The sequence below is a fragment of the Schistosoma mansoni genome, chromosome W (assembly GCF_000237925.1).
Source record: "Schistosoma mansoni strain Puerto Rico chromosome W, complete genome".
Classification (NCBI taxonomy): Eukaryota; Metazoa; Platyhelminthes; class Trematoda; order Strigeidida; family Schistosomatidae; genus Schistosoma; species Schistosoma mansoni.
Genome location: NC_031502.1, coordinates 43,229,875 through 43,248,880, shown reverse-complemented (window position 1 = coordinate 43,248,880; position 19,006 = coordinate 43,229,875). Strand labels below are relative to the sequence as shown.

The 19,006-nt window shown below is 36.1% G+C and overlaps 1 protein-coding gene across 1 annotated transcript; it reads left to right on the top strand.

Moving 5' to 3' along the window:
- Nucleotides 1-777: 777 nt before the first annotated feature.
- Smp_038030 (adenylosuccinate lyase) lies at nucleotides 778-17,395 on the top strand. The gene is made up of 8 exons (XM_018789796.1): nucleotides 778-821; nucleotides 857-990; nucleotides 1,833-1,982; nucleotides 5,114-5,445; nucleotides 6,180-6,383; nucleotides 13,982-14,224; nucleotides 15,649-15,918; nucleotides 17,002-17,395. Exons 1-8 carry the CDS (start codon nucleotides 799-801, stop codon nucleotides 17,086-17,088), a joined length of 1,443 nt encoding a protein of 480 aa, XP_018655203.1. The 5' UTR covers nucleotides 778-798; the 3' UTR covers nucleotides 17,089-17,395.
- Nucleotides 17,396-19,006: the final 1,611 nt, after the last annotated feature.

Genomic DNA, 19,006 nt, shown 5'->3' with positions numbered 1-19,006 from the left:
AATCTCTAAGCCAGCTTGAAGCAACTGTACTTGCTGTTGTACAGCACTTTAGGATCTTCACACTTGTGCCATACTGTTTTGCATCATTAAAGTGCTGAGAAAGCCCATATGGTTCTGATGATGTTGATTATCTGTTTCATCTGTTTTTTTAATACGTCTCACTATCAGATTTAAAAACTGGAGTAGAGACAAGCTCAAGTCAACATTCTGAACGCTACAGCCGTGGATTCTTATTATAATGGGTCTTATTATTTGCTTGAAGACACCGTGAAACCACTTAACGTTACCACATTGTGTGTATACTTACTATTTTTCCCTCAATTGTACTAATGGTCAGCTGACAGTTATTGCAAAGTAGTACCAAGACCTACTGTCACTATAATTTGGAATCGATAGAATTATATGGTACTATAGTGCTTTAGTGGATTTGTATCCATAAAACACTGCATGTCAGGCCACCAATCTTTGAAAAATAATTACAAGTGTTTAATGCTACTCAAAAGTTAGTAATGGTCCACGGGCCTTTCAAATTAACTGACTATGACTGCGCTTATAGTCTGCTCTTTCCATATATTGAAGGTATAAATCCTTTTGTGATAAAAGATAATTGGTTCTAATGGTCAAATCAATGGATTACCATCCACGTCTTAACACTAGAAGTTTATACATCGCGTTTTATTACGGCATTAGCAACTGAGAAACTGACAGTTTCTCCCATAACGTTTACAGACATTTGCGTTTTCTACACTAAATCCAAACTGTTTGATCCCTTTTTGTAGAATCTGTTTTATACTCCAAATGGATGAATTCGAGGAATACAGGTATGTTACTTTGTTTTCATATCTCAGTGATTTAGAAATCCACTTACTAAGCGATATGCAAGCCGTGAAATGGTGTGCAATTTCGGTGAAAAACGAAAAGTAATCCTCTGGCGCCAACTGTGGATATGGCTAGCAGAAACACAAAAAGAGCTTGGATTCGATATCACAGGTAATTTATCGTCAGACTAGTTGGATAATGTGTTTATTTTCCATAAAATAAGATGGAATCTTTATGTGTTTACAAATACCGATGATGAACTAAATTAGCTGGGTTTTTTTACCCAACCTTTCTGTAGTTAAAGAATTTCACATCTTGATTCGGAAACTAGATTAGCTGTAGAAGTTCACACAATTTGAAAACGTTTTCCTTCCTTACTTTATTCCCTGAGTTCATGTAATATTCACAGCATCAAATTAAATAATAAGACAGTACGTATTATTGTCTGTTTTCAGGTCCTTCATGATCACCTCCTTTTAAATTACACATAATAGTGATTGCAGATAAGCTTAGTATATGTGCCACACTTTTTTATTCATGCCACTTATAGGTATCAGAATTTCTCATATTAAATATCAGGTAAGCGAAAGACCAAAGATTATAGTGAGCAACATGCTCCAATTCATAAATGTTCAGCAACACTATATATATATATATATATATATATATATATATATAAAGTGAGAGCCTTAGGCATTTTGCTTTCTAACTTAATAGGTGTTAACGCGTAAAATCTTGGTTCCCCAATAATCAATAGTATGTGGTCCTATTTTTTCATACCTTATTCAGCACTATTTCGTTCAGTATTTTTCCAAACCTTTCTTTGTCAAGTGATGTTCCATGCCTATATTGTACTTTTATTGGTTTGGCTATTAGAGATAGCCCATCTAGTTCAGTCAGTCAACTTTTACCCATCTTGATGCATTTTTCATACCTAGGTTTCGTATCTAGGTTATGCACTTCTCTCATAGGATTGTTTTTTTTATTAATATGACTCTCCAACACTGATTTAGACGAACAGATTAATGAAATGAAAAGTCAAAGAGATTCAGTGGATTTCGGGACTGCCGCAGCTGAAGAAAAGGCTCGACGACATGACGTTATGGCGCATGTATATACTTTTGCTTTAGCTTGTCCAAAAGCTGCACCAATCATTCACCTCGGCAAGTTTACCTATTAAATACTATTTTTAGTTAATTGGTTATGATGTTTCTGAAACATTTTATTTATTTGAACACATAAACACCGGTACAAGAGGGCACCAAATATATATGCACCACACAATAGCAATGAGGCCAGCAGTAGTTACTATTGGTTTCTATGAGGGCTGTGTTACTACCTGGTTGCCCATCTGAAGCAGGATTTATAAATCAACTTGTTAGTTTTCTTTTTAGTAAAACCTGGCAATATAATTAGAATCCAAGCCATACACTCGGACATAAGGCTTACCTCTTTTGCGCAAAATAAGCTCACAATTGGTTGGTGCAAAATAAAAACGTAATCCATGACTTTATTATATACACAGTTTAAAATAAAATTATGTGCGAATCCAGTTGCAAGTCGTGTTTATTACTGATATTTTTAAGTAGTAATGTGTTTTTGCTAAGGATAATTCAGGCCATCTAGTTTCTATAATCACATACTAGTTCGTTCTTTAAATGATAACATTGGTAACATTGTTCTGATTCATACTCCCACAATGACTTTTACTATCATCTGATTGGGTGTCATCATTTTTAGACTGCCAACTAGGAATCTCAAAGTCACTGGACTTTACTATGTAGATCGGGTTGCTCCATTTCCATTTTTGACTTCTTTTGGGAATATAAAGCCATCCTGAAAGCATATGCATTATTAACGTAGAAGTATTGTTGTGTCAGATATCCAATTCCTTCGAATTCCCATTCGTTTGCGTTCGTATTAGTATAGTCCCAATTTTTCGTAATCATAATTTACCGTTAGGCTGTACTACAGACTCAATTCTTAGTAGTCTCTTGAGGTTTAACAACCATCCGCAGTTTGATTTCGAACTATTAACCAGATTGCAATCGACCTCCTAATTTTCTGTTGGTTACCAAGATCGAATCAGTGATTATATGCTGACTCTTGTTAAATATAGTTGGTTTTATGATCGTAGTACTACACACGTTTCTGTTCGTTCAATAGGGATATTTCTGGCAGTTAGTAGCCTACTAACAGTGTTCCACTTTTTTCGTTGAACAAGCTTCATGTTGCGATGAAATAAGAGGATTTAACTACTACAGGACGTTCGTTAGAATATTTGTAATTTAGGACTGTTGGAGAGGTTAGATCCCCAGAACACACTTGGTAAATGCCCTATTTTTGTAGTTCTATTTTAAAAATCTGAATTCCTCGTTTTCGCGCCGAAAGCATCCATTTTCACCTTCATGTCGTATTTCCCACTTGAGAGGATTTTAATCGCTATCGGTTCGTTGTATCTTTTAGTATGCTATTTTGTAACGCTTCCCAATGACATTCTTATGCTGTATATATACGCTTGAGTTGTGCTTGTTGTTATTATTCGTACTCCTGGCTCCTTGTGGAATATATTTCCTCCTTCATAACTTGGACCTCCCTCTCTAGTTATCGGGGCTGGGACGCATCGGAATAGTTAGCTGATTTAGTCATCGTTTCACTTAGTCTTCGTTCCGTTCTCAGATTAGGTGAACTCGTAACCTCTTCAAACATAGTAAGGACCTGAAAAAGAAACATCAGTTTCGAAAAGTAATGAAAACCTATGTCAAGCAGGATTTCAGGTTACAAGAATGGAAGCTCATTACTAAATACTAGTCAACCTGTCTTTCTGGCTGGTAATACCTGCATGCACGCAGTACGTAGTGATAATCACATATTCGAAAGACTTCTGCTCAACTATTTGTACAATTTTAAGACCTAAATACACTTGGAATGAAAGTTAGTATTGTTTGTCTTCAAATATTAGTGTGATGCCTAACAACTTACTTGTGAGCTCATTACCATAAATATGCTGTAAAAGCTGAAACTAATAAAGTTGGTTATAGGAAAAATAAGTCAATGAGGATACATTAGTTCTAAACTAGTACCTCATGTGATTGTTACTACTTCTGTAAATATTGATGTTTGGACCCACCCTTTAAATTTTTAAATCTCAAATTTATTCTTAATGCTAAAAATTAATCTAAATTTACTATCAATTGTTCAAAGGACTGAAATACAACTCTACGTCCGAGGGTGCGGATAGTCCGCTCTCCCTCCCAAAATGCTCTCACATGGCCACGTGTATACAGCCACTGCTAGAGAAGTCCTACTCACTGCCTTCTCATAGTGGGGGTCTTGTGTACGGGATCGAGAGGACAAAAAGTGAATATCCGGCGCTGTAACGAGGTTGGTGGGCACGGAGGATCCACCTAGGGAAGTTGGAAAACCCTGATTTCAAGTCCATGATGTACATGAGCTCCAGGATCCTGAGAAAGCAAATGGTGTATGGACGTATTGTTGATCACCGGCTGCCATGAGATTGCATCTCCTAATGTTGCCCCACTGTCTCGTAGACTGGACCTCTAAGTCGAAAGCTCGGGATGTGACTTCCTGTGAAAACCACCTGTCTCGGTTTGGGCGCTCGGGCAGCATTCTAACCCTCACATAGATCGAATGATGAAGTGTGGCGCCTATCTATTTGTTGCCCCCTTGTACCAGTGTTTATGCGTTTAACTAATAATAATGATGAGAAGAAGAATGTAACAACCCACATGAAATGCCCTAATATTGCAATTCTTTGTGTGCTGTACCATGTTTCTGTTTAATGAACATAGTAGTTGCTAATTTCAGAAAGTTTCATAATGGATAATACACTACATCACTTTTTTATTTGGTGAATGTATGATTGTCAATTAAATCCAAGATTTGCAATATATTATATGATGATGAACGAATTAGAAGTATGTAATGGTTATCTAATCAATAATAACGCTGTTTCACTGCATGCAATCGAATCATACGTGTTTAGTTCTATTCGTCTATTCATAAGATCCATTTTTGAACGAAATAAATTAACCGAAATTTCTGAATCATCAAAATATTGAAGTTCAGTTTCTTCTCTCTAAGTTTTCAGGTGGTCGTGTACCTGAGAAATGCTATCCTTTGAGATTTTTTTCTACTATATGCAGATTTAAGTTCTTTATCTTCTTTTCGAAACATAAACATTATTTTTAGCAAAGTACGCTTTAAGTAATAAAAATGCACATATTTATTTGTATCATTGATTTTGTTTGATCTGGTTTTGATATATACACAGGTGCAACATCTTGTTTTGTTGGTGATAATGCCGATTTAATTATGCTTAAGGATGGTTTAAATATACTTTTACCGAAGGTTGCTAGGTGTATTGACCGGTTAGCTAAAAAAGCTATGTTGCACAAAAGTTTAATATGTCTCGCTCGCACCCATTTGCAACCCGCTCAACCTACTACAATGGGCCGTAGAATATGTATGTGGATACAAGATTTGTTATTAGATTTAGAAAATCTAGAAAGGTTGAAGAACCACACAATCCGTTTTCGTGGTGCTAAGGGTGCAGTGGGAACTCAAGCATCTTTTATGGATTTATTCCAAGGTGATCATCAAAAGGTTAGTTTTCTTACTTTTGTGTCTTTTTATTGTATCATGATTATTCGTTCAAATAAAAAACATAGTGTTTCTGAAGGATCCACATACTTGGCGCTGGGTTATTCTGAATTACCTCCAAATTATTCTGCCTTAAGTACCTAACGTCTTATAGGATCCCAAGAGGACAATCAATACACTTCTTGAGTTACGGTCATTCTTCAGGGTTATCGTATAAATACTGGCAAAAGATAAAGTGTAATGTTATTTAACTAGATATGTTTTATAATGATCCCATCGTTTTCTTTGGTGAATGAAAGTCCTTAAAGTTTTTAGAATATATCTCGTTATGACTAAACGGAAACTGATATGGCTCAATACGAGGAAAAAGCAGAAAAACTACATATGAAGATTTATTGTGTCGAAACAGACCAATAACCATGTCCGAATATACCGAGTTTTATATGTTTTGCCTATACTAGTCAATATTTGAGTTCAAATAAATCGAATCGGGTAGTACTAGACATTGATTATTTGGTAACTTAATATCCAGATACAATTTACATCATTAAGTTGAATTGTTATTATTGAGAAACGTAGCTATCTTACTAAGTGACATCACTCCATCCTAACACCTTTTCATTTTCACTTGAATTTGTATACATAAATTGATTTTGTTTTAAACTTTTTGTGATGTCCTGGATATGAATTATGTTAGCGTCATGTAACCGCTATTTATAGTGAATTCTGTTTTACAGGTTATCAAGTTGGACGAAATCTTAACCAAAAAGTCTGGATTCCAACGTTCTTGGTGTGTAACTGGTCAAACTTATCCAAGAAAAGTGGACATTGAAATCACTAACGCATTGTCGAATATAGGTGCAACTGTCCATAAAATATGCACCGACATACGACTACTGAGTAGTTTTCACGAAGTTGAGGAACCTTTTGAAACCAAACAGGTAATATCTTCTACTAATAACTTGCTTAATGTCCGAACATATTTAAAAATGATTTGAAAAGCTTTGACTTAAGCGTTATGAGCTATGGATCTCCCAGTGTCGTTGCTGTTATGACTTTATAAAAGAAAGAAGGCCATATCCAATTCGTTAGGATTTTATGTCCGGCTTTTATCACGTGAATTATCCACCAATTGAAATACGACTTTTCCAATCTTAACACTGTGTCAAATCAATGGCGTTCAACTGGTATGAGCAGTCTAACGTGCTTATTGGTCCCTTGTCCACCTAGCCCTTCCAACTGAGTCCAGAACACCAATTACAGCTTCTGCTATGCGAATCATTTATTTCAAGCATACTAGACAGACAGACGGCATCACACCATAAAATAGAAAATAATATTTGTACAAGATCAGGCCAAGTGTGGCTGTGAACGTGGGATATAGTAATCCCTAAACTGAATATAATTTAGGAACAGTAATTCGTATAATAATTTATAGGTCGAAATGAGGCTTGTAGTAAGATAAATATAGATATACACAATCTAGTTACTCAGTAGTCAAACAATAAGAATATATATATAGAATAATCGTCCATTAATAGGTCCCGGAAGTTACCCGTACTTATGTCTTCGCTAGGATATAACAGTTGCTAGTACTACGCCTAGTAATACTTGTATTCTGATACAGATCTCAATTATCATAATATACTCTTAACTGACTGAATGATCAAGAACGGTTTTAATTCGAACAAAATTGATATGTCTTTATGCAAAAAGAAGGGCACTGTTAGAAGATGAAGTTTTATTTCACCATTCAAACAACATATAGCATTCTTTTTACAAATACATTCATTTATATACAGATCTACTTGAATTAATTATCCATTGCTGAATGGATGCAAAACTTACTGGTACATCTAATTGACACAACAAATTTTATAGAAACAGGTGTTAATACCGAACGAAATATCAAACGATTCCACACTCCACCTTATACAAGAAACAACATATCGCGAATGACTTAGGTTTGCTCATCACAATGATATAGATAAATATATATAAAAATGCTTTCATTTAATAGTTTATCCAAGATCATTACGATAAAAAATATCCGTTAAAATATCTTCTCATTTGCAAATTCGCTGACTTAGTGAATAAAGGATCAAGTTGTTAGTTTGGACTTTACTTCACCTACTTCGTTTAAACAGCTATGTGATATCGTACGTCCTCAAACAAAACTCCTAGCTCAACACCAAGGACGCAGATCCATACTTGGCTACTGAGTTGCATTATACTGTTCCATTGTAACATTTTAACTCCGCGTGTAGCTCTTCTCGAGTTACTGATGGTCCCAAGCCCAGGTAAAGAACGAGAGCTGGGCATGGGGTCTTCAGCCCCATTCCGTAGAAAAAAAATCTTGTTAAAAAAACGCCAACCAAATTACATAGATTAAACCATGTACACTCTGCCCTCATAGTTGAAGGAAGAATTATGACGCCTCAGGATGAAAGCCGAGATTTTTCGGAAGCCACCAAGACGATGCCCCTTTTAACAACCAGAGAAACACTTTTTATAAGTATATGGAAAGTCCGGACAATGTGGGAGACCGGGAAGAACAGTTAAATAGCAACGGAAATGAGGAGATACAAATTGGCAGTACGTGGAATCAGCGAAACTCATTGGAACCAAGCTGGACAGAAAAGGCTAGATATGGCAGAGATGTTTCTCAACTCCGGTCACGAAGAGGAAAGTGCTCCACACACTCAGGGACTTGCTTTAATGCTGTCCAGAGAAGCACGAAATGCACTTGTAGGATAGGAATCTCATGGATCTAAAATCATCAAAGCATCATTCAAAACAAAGAAGGAGGGTATCATAACGAATGTTATGCACCCACCAATTATAACAACGACAACGACAAAGATCAGTTCTATGAGAGGTTGCAATCAATCACAGCGAAATGCCCGAGAAAGGACCTGACCATCACGATGGGAGATCTAAATGCCAAAGTCGGAATGGACAACACCGGATATGAAGATATAATCGGACGACATACACTGGGAGGGAGAAATGAAAATGGGGAGAGATTTGCAAATTTGTGTGCATTCAACAAAGTGGTTATAGGCGGCAAAATATTCCCACACAAACATATACATAAAGCCGCTTGGACCTCGCTGGACCACACCACAGAGAAGCATATCGATTATATTTGTATCAACAAACAATTCCGAAGGACAATGGAAGATGTGAGAACCAGGAGAGAAGCCGACATAATTTCAGATCACCATCTACCTGGTTGTGGCCAGGATGAAACTGAAGCTAAAGAAACACTGGACAACTGGGGAAACAGCATTACAAAGGTTCAATACAACCTTCATTCGAGATGCTGACAAACTCAACTAATTCAAGTTAACTCTCAACAACAGGTTCCAAGCTGTATAGGATCTACCGAAAGAGGAAACTAGAAGGGAGGACAATTGGAAAGGGATCAAAGCACTAACTCCAACGTGTCAAGAGGTTCTGGGTCGCGAGAAGCATCCTCACAACGAATGGATCTCTATCGGAATCCTGGACAAGATTGAAGACAGGAAGAACATGAAGACAGCAGTTAAAAACAGTCGAACATGAGCAGAGGAAGTCAAGGCGCAAGTAGAGTATGCAGAAGCAAACAAGCAAGTGAAGAGGAGCATTCGATTTGATAAAAAGAAATACGTGGAAGACTTGGCAACGACAGTGGACAAAGTTGCAACCGAAAGATATATCAGATAACTATATGATACAATGAAGAGACTTTTAGGGAAATATGGTAAACCAGAGAGACCGGTCGGGGACAAAGAAGGCAAGACAGTCACTGAGATTCAAGAACAGAGGAAAAGATGGGCAGAATACTTCGAGGAACTGTTGAATAGACCAGCCCATTTGAATCCACCGGAAATCAAAGCAGCACACACTGACCTTCCTATAGATGTCACCCCACCAAGGATCGAAGAAATGAAGATGACCATCAGACAAATCAAGAATGGGAGAGCGGCAGGACGTGACAATATACCAGCTAAAACACTAAAGTCAGACATTCAAGTAACTGCAAACATGATTCACCTTCTATTTAAAAAGATTTGGGAAGAGGAACAAGTGCTGACGGACAAATACAGACGAAGACAACTAATGTAGTAGCAGCCTCTGAATCAATAGGTCTCAATATACACAAAGGAAAAAGCAAGATTCTCGAATACAACACGGAGAACACCAACCGAATCACACTTGATGGCGAAACTCTGGAAGAGGTGGGAACATTCACGTACCTGGGAAGCATCATTGATAAACAAGAAGGATCTGGTGCAAATGTAAAGGGAAGGATTGGCAAAGCAAGGACCGCATTCCTACAATTGAACAACTCTCAACTAACTTCAAAGTGAGAGTCTTCAATACGAACGTCAAGACAGTCCTACTGTACGGAGCTGAAACGTGGAGAACTACTACGTCCATCGTCAAGAACGTACAAGTATTTATAAAGAGTTGTTTACGCAAAATACTCAACATTCACTGGCCGGATACTATCAGTAATAGCGTTTTATGGGATAGGACAAACCAGCTTGCAGCTGAAGAGGAAATTAGGAAACAAAGTTGGAAGTGGATTGGACATATATTAAGGAAACCACAAACTGCATCACGAGGCAAGCGCTAACTTGAAATCGTGAAGGGAAGCAGAAAAGAGGAAGGCCAAAAAACACATTACTCTGGGAAATAGAAGCAGATATGAAAAGGATGGATGGCAATTGGAAAGGATTGGCCAGGACATGGTTGGATAAAGAGTGCTGGTGGGCGGCCTATGCTCCTCCACGATGGGTATCAGGCGTAAGTAGCAAATAATTATAACATTTTATAAATTAATTTAGGTACCAAGCATAATACACACCTATCACTCCCTCACATATTGTTGATATGGTTTCCAGATTCCATTGAGTGTTATGATTTGATCAATAAGTGTTCCTCACTGACCCTCAACTATTTGTTGGCAACATAGTGAGGAAACTTTTGATCAGTTTCATTGGACTTAATGAGCTCTTCCACCATAGAATAGTTTCATTTCATTTTACATTTCTGGGGAGAGTTGTAAGCATGGCTTGTGTTTTACTGGTGAGTTCTCAAACATTTCGGAAGAATTAAATCTTATTGTCTGTTACAATAATGTTATCAGCACATTCTTCTTGCATTGTTTGTACACAATCAGGTTTATCAGTGTTAGGACCCACCAAGGTAGTATCATGTGGGTCGATTTCACCGACGGAAGATCTGATTATCTTTTGTTTTAAAAAAAAGCCCCAATAGAGATTTCGGAAACGATGACAAACTCCCTTAAATCATCAATATTATCTTATCGACCAAACAAATGAAATAATTCTAATGCAAAATCATAACATTCTTATAGAGTAATACCTTACACAAGGATAAGGGACATAAAGCAAAACATGGTACAGACTCATACACTGTACTTTAAACTTTCTATTTGATAAGAAGGTGAACAATACCAACTGATTTAGAAAATTCATGTGACTGAAGTAGTATAACTAAATTTCTTACAAGTTCATCAAAAATCACTTATTAGTTCTTCGTACTTTTGTCAGCATATATGAATACTTGAATCAAGATCAAGGTGGAGCATGCTGATTGATCCATTTTCAACCGATCAGCCCTTTTAAACTGATTTAGATAATACTAGAAGATTTCTGTGTATCACTATATCTTTCAATGTTCGAATTTTTGGAATATAGTTTCGTTCGCTTCCGATTCGTGTTCTGATTTGGGATTAATCGAGTAAAGTATTTTATCTAAGGCATACCAAACGGTAAAAATCATAATAAGCCTTTTGTTGTCCCCCGGTAATAAACTGGTTATAATTCAATTTTGATCTAAAAATCAACTCTAATTTACTGACAGCTCAAACTAGTATCATTTTTACACTCTATAATGAGAAACACTACAGTTTTCTCTCTGAAACTGCTTCGTTATTCAATAGTTTATCTACACTGGTACATACCACTCCATTAAGCTCACATCTTGTAGCCTGCACGTTTGCTTTGTTTTATGCTAAGTGGTTTATCGAAATCCAATGTATCCATTTTTTTAATATGAAAAAAAAATTATCTTAAGGTTTGACTTTTTCATTGCCAGATAATTTATACAAAAGAAATGATTATGTGCCATAACTGATATGAAAATTTATAAGAACTTTCGTCTAAATTAGAGCGAATAGTTTCACAGTATTTGAGCGCTGAATTGATGTAAGATATTAAATAGGAATAATATATTTGTAAAATCTTAGCGAATGAATTTGGAGTAAATCCAACGTTTCGCCTGGCAATCTGGTCCAAGCTTTTTCAAGAAAATATAATCAGATATCAAAATTATCGAATATAAATAGGTACATGGTTCTCCGGTTCATTGTATACTGAACAGGTCATCCAATCAACGTTAAAAATGTCTAAACTAGGTATATGTATTAGTGTGTAAGAGATTTATGATGTGAAATGATAAGTGTTAATATAACATATTGTATAGAAACGTAAGTGGTGAGTGGAGAAATTTCATTCACAATATATATTGTCTCTTGTTGGTGAAATTTTAAGAAAACACAATTTTTAATATATGATATGAATCATATATGTCACACCATGCATAAAATGAAGATAAATAGACAAAAATAAAAGAGTGAAATTCGAAGAGGAAGAATGTAATTTGAAACTGAATATATGTGTTATTTTTAATGTTCCAATTAATTGTTTAACAAATTTCGATAATAGATCAGAGGGGGTTTTGTGGAGAATTTAGTATTTTCACAGTTGAAATCATGAGTCAATTGAAGCTAGACCACCATCGAAAACCTGGAAGCACTGGACGACCGTTTCGTCCTATTATGGGACTCCTCAGCAGTGCTCATCCACGATCCCGCACCCGCGAGATTCGAACCCAGGACCTATCAGTCTCGAACCAGAGCCCTTAACCGATAGACCACTGAGGCGGCATCCAACAGTGTTAATGTCTAACTTCAACCAATCCACGATTTTGAGCGACCGTTCACCAATCGTCTTCAGTGAGTTGATATCTCTACAACAGACTTGGTAGAACTCCACCGGCCACTGCTTCCCACTAGAACTCAAGGAAATATCTCTTGAAGTCAGTCACTAGTGAGCATATGAATATAGATCAGAGGGGGTTTTGTGGAGAATTTAGTATTTTCACAGTTGAAATCATGAGTCAATTGAAGCTAGACCACCATCGAAAACCTGGAAGCACTGGACGACCGTTTCGTCCTATTATGGGACTCCTCAGCAGTGCTCATCCACGACCCTGCGAGTGCGGGATAGGACGAAACGGCCATCCAGTGCTTCCAAGTTTTCGATGGTGGTCTAGCTTCAATTGACTCATGATTTCAACTGTGAAAATTTCGATAAGACAACTGATTAGAATCATTGAATGTAATTGTTGTCACTCAGATAATATGAGATAGATAAAACGGTAAGGAGTGCATGTTTTTATTTATTAATGATTAGCTGCCATCGTACAGCTAATTGTATTCCATCCCTCCTATTAATATTTTTGGATTAGCCCATATGTATAGGGCTTCCGCTGTTTATCTTTCTTTGTAAGAATTGAATGCTTTTTGAAAGATTCTTTTGCCATCGAAATCAGTTGTATGACCCGATTCTATCGAGTGTAATGCTATCGCTGACTTGTTCTCAAGTTTCCTTACATCATCTGAGGACTTAGGAATGTGCTTTAAGCATTGTTTGTGTTCCTTCACCTTCACACTCAGTTGCTTTGATGTTTCAGCTACATACGCTGCATTACAGTCATTACATCTGATTTCATAGACACAATTCTGTTGTTCTTCTTTGTGTATTGAATCTTTAGTTCGAGTGCGGATGTGCCGATTTAAAATCTAGAAATTTCCCTGAATATGTCGGCTTTCGGAATATACTAATTTTTAAACTATCATAATCTTTCCTTTCAACTAAACAGTCTAGAAAAGGTAGTTTGTGTTCAGGAGACTCCAACTCCTTGGTGAACTTGATTTTTTCATCAAAGTTGTTGATATGTTTAAAAAGTTCGTCTAAACGATGCCATTTTATAATAACAAAAGTGTTATCAACATATCTCAACCAAACTTTTGGTGTATGAAAACACGTTAATATAAATTCATTAGTAACGTTCTATGTCAAACTGCTAAGTTCATTGTCTGTTCAAACAAATTTGTTTTTAATAATATTGGCAAGCCATACTAGAGAGTACAACCATTTTTTCTCGCCAATATGAACTTTGTTTCATTTTAAATGGGTCAAATCACTCATTCATATGATGATAATATTATATATTATTTTATGTGCACTTTGCCAATGCTCCATTCATTCCCTTTTCATCATTTGAAATGTATTGTATATTATTATTAACATTAAGTTCATGACATTTAAATTGTTTATCATTTTGTGTATCATATGGTATCTTATATTTTATTCATATACTCATAAAATTTGTCTTTACTCCTCTAATTCATTTTAATAGTTTCACTGTATCTGTTTCATGTTTAATTGTACAAATCTAGATCGGTTCAAGTGCAATGCCATATAAACGTAATCCTATTCGATCAGAAAGAGCATGTTCTTTAGCACGTTATCTAATGCATATATCGACTTCCATGGTTTCTACAGTATCTGTTCAGTGGCTCGAACGTTCACTAGATGACTCAGCTATTCGTAGAATTGTCCTCCCAGAAGCTTTTCTTGCAGCCGATGCATGTCTTACTTTACTACAAAATATAGCTGAAGGATTAATAGTATACCCGATGGTATGTCCAGTCTTTACCGATTTGTTTATTCGTTATGAAACAATTCTCTATAGATGCTTTTGAAATGTCAATATCTTAGTTGTATTAATTTTTAAAAATTATGTACATATCGTCCCGTGATATCTTCATATCCGATGTTGTCCATTCCGATTTTGGAGTTTAAGTCTCCCATCATGATGGTCAGGTCCTTTTTCGGGCATTTCGCTGTGATTGATTGCAACCTCTCATAGAACTGATCTTTGTCGTTGTCGTTGCTATCATTGGTAGGTGCACAACATTAGATAATATTCATTGTAATCCCCTCATTCTTTGTTTTGAGAGATAATTTGGTGATTCTGGATCCATGAGATTCGCATCCCACAAAAGCTTCCCCAACTTCTTTTGACAGTACAACTCCTTGTGTGTGCAGAATATTCCTTCATGATGACCCGAATACAGTGGTACCTCTTCCGAATCTAGTCTTTTCTGTCCAGCTTGGTTTCATTGGATTCCACTTTCCTGGGAACCGCCAATTTGTATCTCCGTAGCTATTTGGTTAGTCCTCCCAGTCTTCCACATTGTCCGAAAATTCCATGTACCTATATTAATTGTTGCTTTCGTTATTAGAAGGAACATCTGCTTCGTGACTTCCGAAGAATCTCAGCTTTTACCTGATACGTCTGTAAGTTGAACGCTATATTCAGATCCTAAGCTATTCTGATAACCCCAGGCTAGAACTACTCAGCGACGTAAACACCAGGGAGAAGACTCGAGTATGAGAGAAAACACTTTACTGCAAGGTTCATTCATGTACAGAAAATACAGGGATTTTATAGTAATTAAGAGACCTTGAGTTTACATAGTAGCAGTGTGTTAATCAGCCAATCAGGATCTCGTTATTTTAGTAACATAACTTCACACAACTTCTAATTAATCGCTGATTGGTTGGGGCTCTTTATGAGCCTCTGGAGGCTCTGTTAGAGTTCTCTGGAAGCCGACTTAACACCTATGGACCATCCTCACACCTCCCCCCTTTAAAGTCTGTTGTATAAGACCTTTTTCTCGGATCCACCTGGAATTGAGTTACCGCGATTCTCTTGCGACTCATTACTCTCGAAGGTTGTGTCGCTTTGCCCTTGCGTATTTTATCTTTTCTACCTTCGCGCGCCAAACATAAATATAATTAGAGTCTTATTAAATAGCATTAGTAATTTAATTGTTGAAATAGGTTGTATCATGTTGTCTGATTATGTGTATATTATTTATTGGACATCATCTTCAATGTGTGTTTCAATAACCAATATAATTTTGTCAATAGTTTTTATGTACGAGCACGCACTTATCACGCCTTCATATTTGTATTTTACTACCTCATTTTGTCTTGTGAAAAGAAAAGGTATGTGTTTATATCTTCATTCGTATTGATTCTTTTCATTTTTCTACAGGTAATGGAAGCTAATTTAAATTCTGAACTTCCTTTCCTCGTTGTTGAACGTATTTTAGTCAAAATGGTGTCTGAAGGCGCAGCCAACCGTCAAGAATGCCATGAACGCCTTCGTAAGCATAGTCATGAAGCTGCTGCAGAAATTAAACTAAAGGGTTTAAAAAATAGTCTCATGGATAAGTTGCTCAACGATTATTATTTTGCCCCGATACATTCGTTACTTCCAACTGTATTAGATCCATCTTATATGATCGGTCGTGCTGTTGAACAGGTAATGGTTTTTATCACACGTACTTTACTGTTAAATATCTATAACAGCTTTATAAAATTTGATTACACTATCTGGTACCCCATTGTTGTAGTGGTATCGTTCATGATATTCTGATAAGAAAGATGTTAATGTACGTAGGATCTATAAGATGAAAAAAAATTTTTTAAATAAATATTCTAATTTACTGAGAGAGGTATTATGTAAAAAAATGCATTTTCATGGCACGGAGTACCATTTGGAATATAACTCCTTAATTTTCGAAATATCATAGCTTTAGCCTGTATTCAGTTATATCGAATGATATTTTTTGTAACGTCTCATGCAGATTATTCAGTATGTAGATATTTTTCGTAATTTCAACCATTAAATGTACATTTATTTACTACTGTTGTACATTTTAAGGTTTTTTTCATGAACTAATATCAACTGAAAAATGCTGAAAACAAGGAATCATTGGACAACTAGCTTTAAACTTATTAACAACGCACACTTAGGAACTTTTGATTTCTTGTTAACTATGATACCCTTAGTCTACTGAGTCGAAATCCAGTATGTCATAATTCCAACTGCAGTGGCTTTGCTGTTTGATGTGATCATCATTTAATGTCATCGGCGATATTTCTTTCACTCTTGATATGACCGAATTCCGTATGTCGGACTCTCACTACAACCCTTTGAGCATGTGACTGTCATCAAGATAAACAGTTTTGTGTAAATTGTTAAATTTGAAGTTATCTGTCATTGCTGACTGGTATCCATAGGTACATTTCACTGATGGTCACAGAATTTCAGTGTACGTCTATCTGATTGAATATTCAATAACACGTCGTGTGTATAACTTTTCGTTTGACACAGAGACAGACCAAAATAGAAGGCCATACAATTCACACTTTTCATTACATTTTCTATATGCTCTTATTTTATCACTAGTCTTTTCAAGGTTAATATAACTTACTAAATGAAATATCGTCTCACCAGCCAATAATTTCTTAGTTCACATTTAGAATAATGACAAAATAGAAGTTTAACTGTCTATACTTTATTTAGCTAACTATTTAATTTCTTCATTTCTTTAATATTTAGGTGGAAGTATTCCTAAACACTGAAGTTGATCCAGCAATTCACTCATACAAAGATTGTTTAGCATTGAACAGCAATATAACAATTTGACATGATAACTTTATAGATCATCAAATCGTAGTTAACTTTTACTTCAGTCGATTTCTCTTGATATGTTTGAATAGTTAACTTTTGTTATGGGGTTGTACTGCAATTTTTCAGTTCTTTTAATTTTAATATTGCTCTGATTTTCCCTTTTTTCTATAATATCCTTTAATTTGACCTAATGTTTATGTGATATCTATAAAATTAATTTTTAATGTTCCATGATATGATTGTTGATTAACCAAATCATGGTATGTTACAATGCTATGGTCAAATTGTATAAATCATAAAATACAGCTCCGTTAATTGCATTAGTTATAGTTAGTTAGAAATAACGTTCCTGAAATACTATTCTTTAAAATCTGACGCGCAACTGTGACTCGTAATGAGTAAACCAGACTGGTTTCATACCGAGACTTTGATGTACTAACCAAATATTCACTCTCCATCAGGATTCAGAACACGTCGATACTTGCCGACACCCAACTATAGCTGTATTTCTCATGGCCATTAAGAGTAGAAGATACTCGTAAGTTACTAGTATCTGACCACAGATGCCTTAGAAATATTGCTCGCATCTGCTGGGATCACCGGATAAGTAATAGTGAGGTTAGACAAAGGGTATTAGGAAATGATGGTAAATCAGTTGATGAGGTCATGAATCTTCATCGACTGAGATGGTTGGGCCACGTGTTACGTAAGCCTGAACACCGATTACCACGACGCGCTATGCTGACTAGTATTGGGGATGGTTGGAAGAGAGTTAGGGGTGGCCAAACCAAAACGTGGCATCAGAGCATGAAGTCACTAACTTCTAGTCTGAGCCATATTGGCAGATGCAGACTACTTGGTTGGGGTCCGCGTCACTATCGTAACCAATGGTTGGAGACTCTAGGTGATATGGCTCAGAATCGATCACAATGGTGCAGGTGTATACACTACTTATCTTCCCTCAAACCTTGAGATTAAAATTGCTTCATAACTTTCTTCCTTCCTATACTATATCCTTATATACAACCTATCTTTTATATATTGCCACCGCTGAATTAACTATTTCTATGAATCCGGTGTTCATCTTGCTGTGCTAACGAGATATGGCAACTTGGACCGATGCATATATGTGCCTGGTCCTACGTTGTAGCTGACTGACTGTATTTCTCAACGTTAGGGCTCCATTTGACTCTGCTAACCGATAGGTCCTGTGATAATGTTTGTCATTGAAAAGCGTACTACAGAAGTACACAAATCTTGTGGATGCTTTCTACTTAGATACTAGTGTGTTCGAATCAGAGCTTATTAGCGAACTATCGTCAAAATTCTCAATGTTTAATTGTGTTCATCATGGTCACCTACTATCCATGTTTCCATCTAACTTCATTCTAGATGTACTGGTAGGAATTATACTTCCTTCACTTGACTTTTCAGGGATTAGTTAATCAGAAGGTCCACCTGTAGAATTAGAATACGTAGATGACATAGTTATGAAAACTTCGATAATGCATTGCATTATCGAAATTTATCAAAGGGTCTAATTGCTTTAAAGTTATGAAAACGCTGACAAGATGCAGGCATAAATCTGCATGAAAATAAACAAACCAAAATAGTAACTAAATAAGTCTAGTACAATTAAATTGCAAAGCGGTATGTACAGTGGTAGTTCAGAGAAAGTTGGGGGATAGTGAGTGCTAGTATTTTAAAATACTGCTGATTTTATAATTTGAAACCAGATGATCTAGTTAAATTGTGCTCTAATGTAGGTTCATGTACTCCACTTCAAGGAACCCAATCCGTTTCTACTGATTATCCTATGTTATCTATTAAAGACTCGCTAATCAATAACATGTACCTAGTCATTAATCAGGAGCCTAATTTTGATCCTTTATTTCCTCCATAGCATAATGTCTCTGACTTGACCAATTACCCA

Bases quoted from the DNA above. Each gene is read 5' to 3' on its own strand.
- Smp_038030 (XM_018789796.1), top strand. From the start codon at position 799: ATGGATGAATTCGAGGAATACAG. The intron at 822-856 runs GTATGTTACTTT...TCAGTGATTTAG, and splicing joins GATGAATTCGAGGAATACAG to AAATCCACTTACTAAGCGAT. The intron at 14,225-15,648 runs GTATGTCCAGTC...ATTTTTCTACAG, and splicing joins GATTAATAGTATACCCGATG to GTAATGGAAGCTAATTTAAA.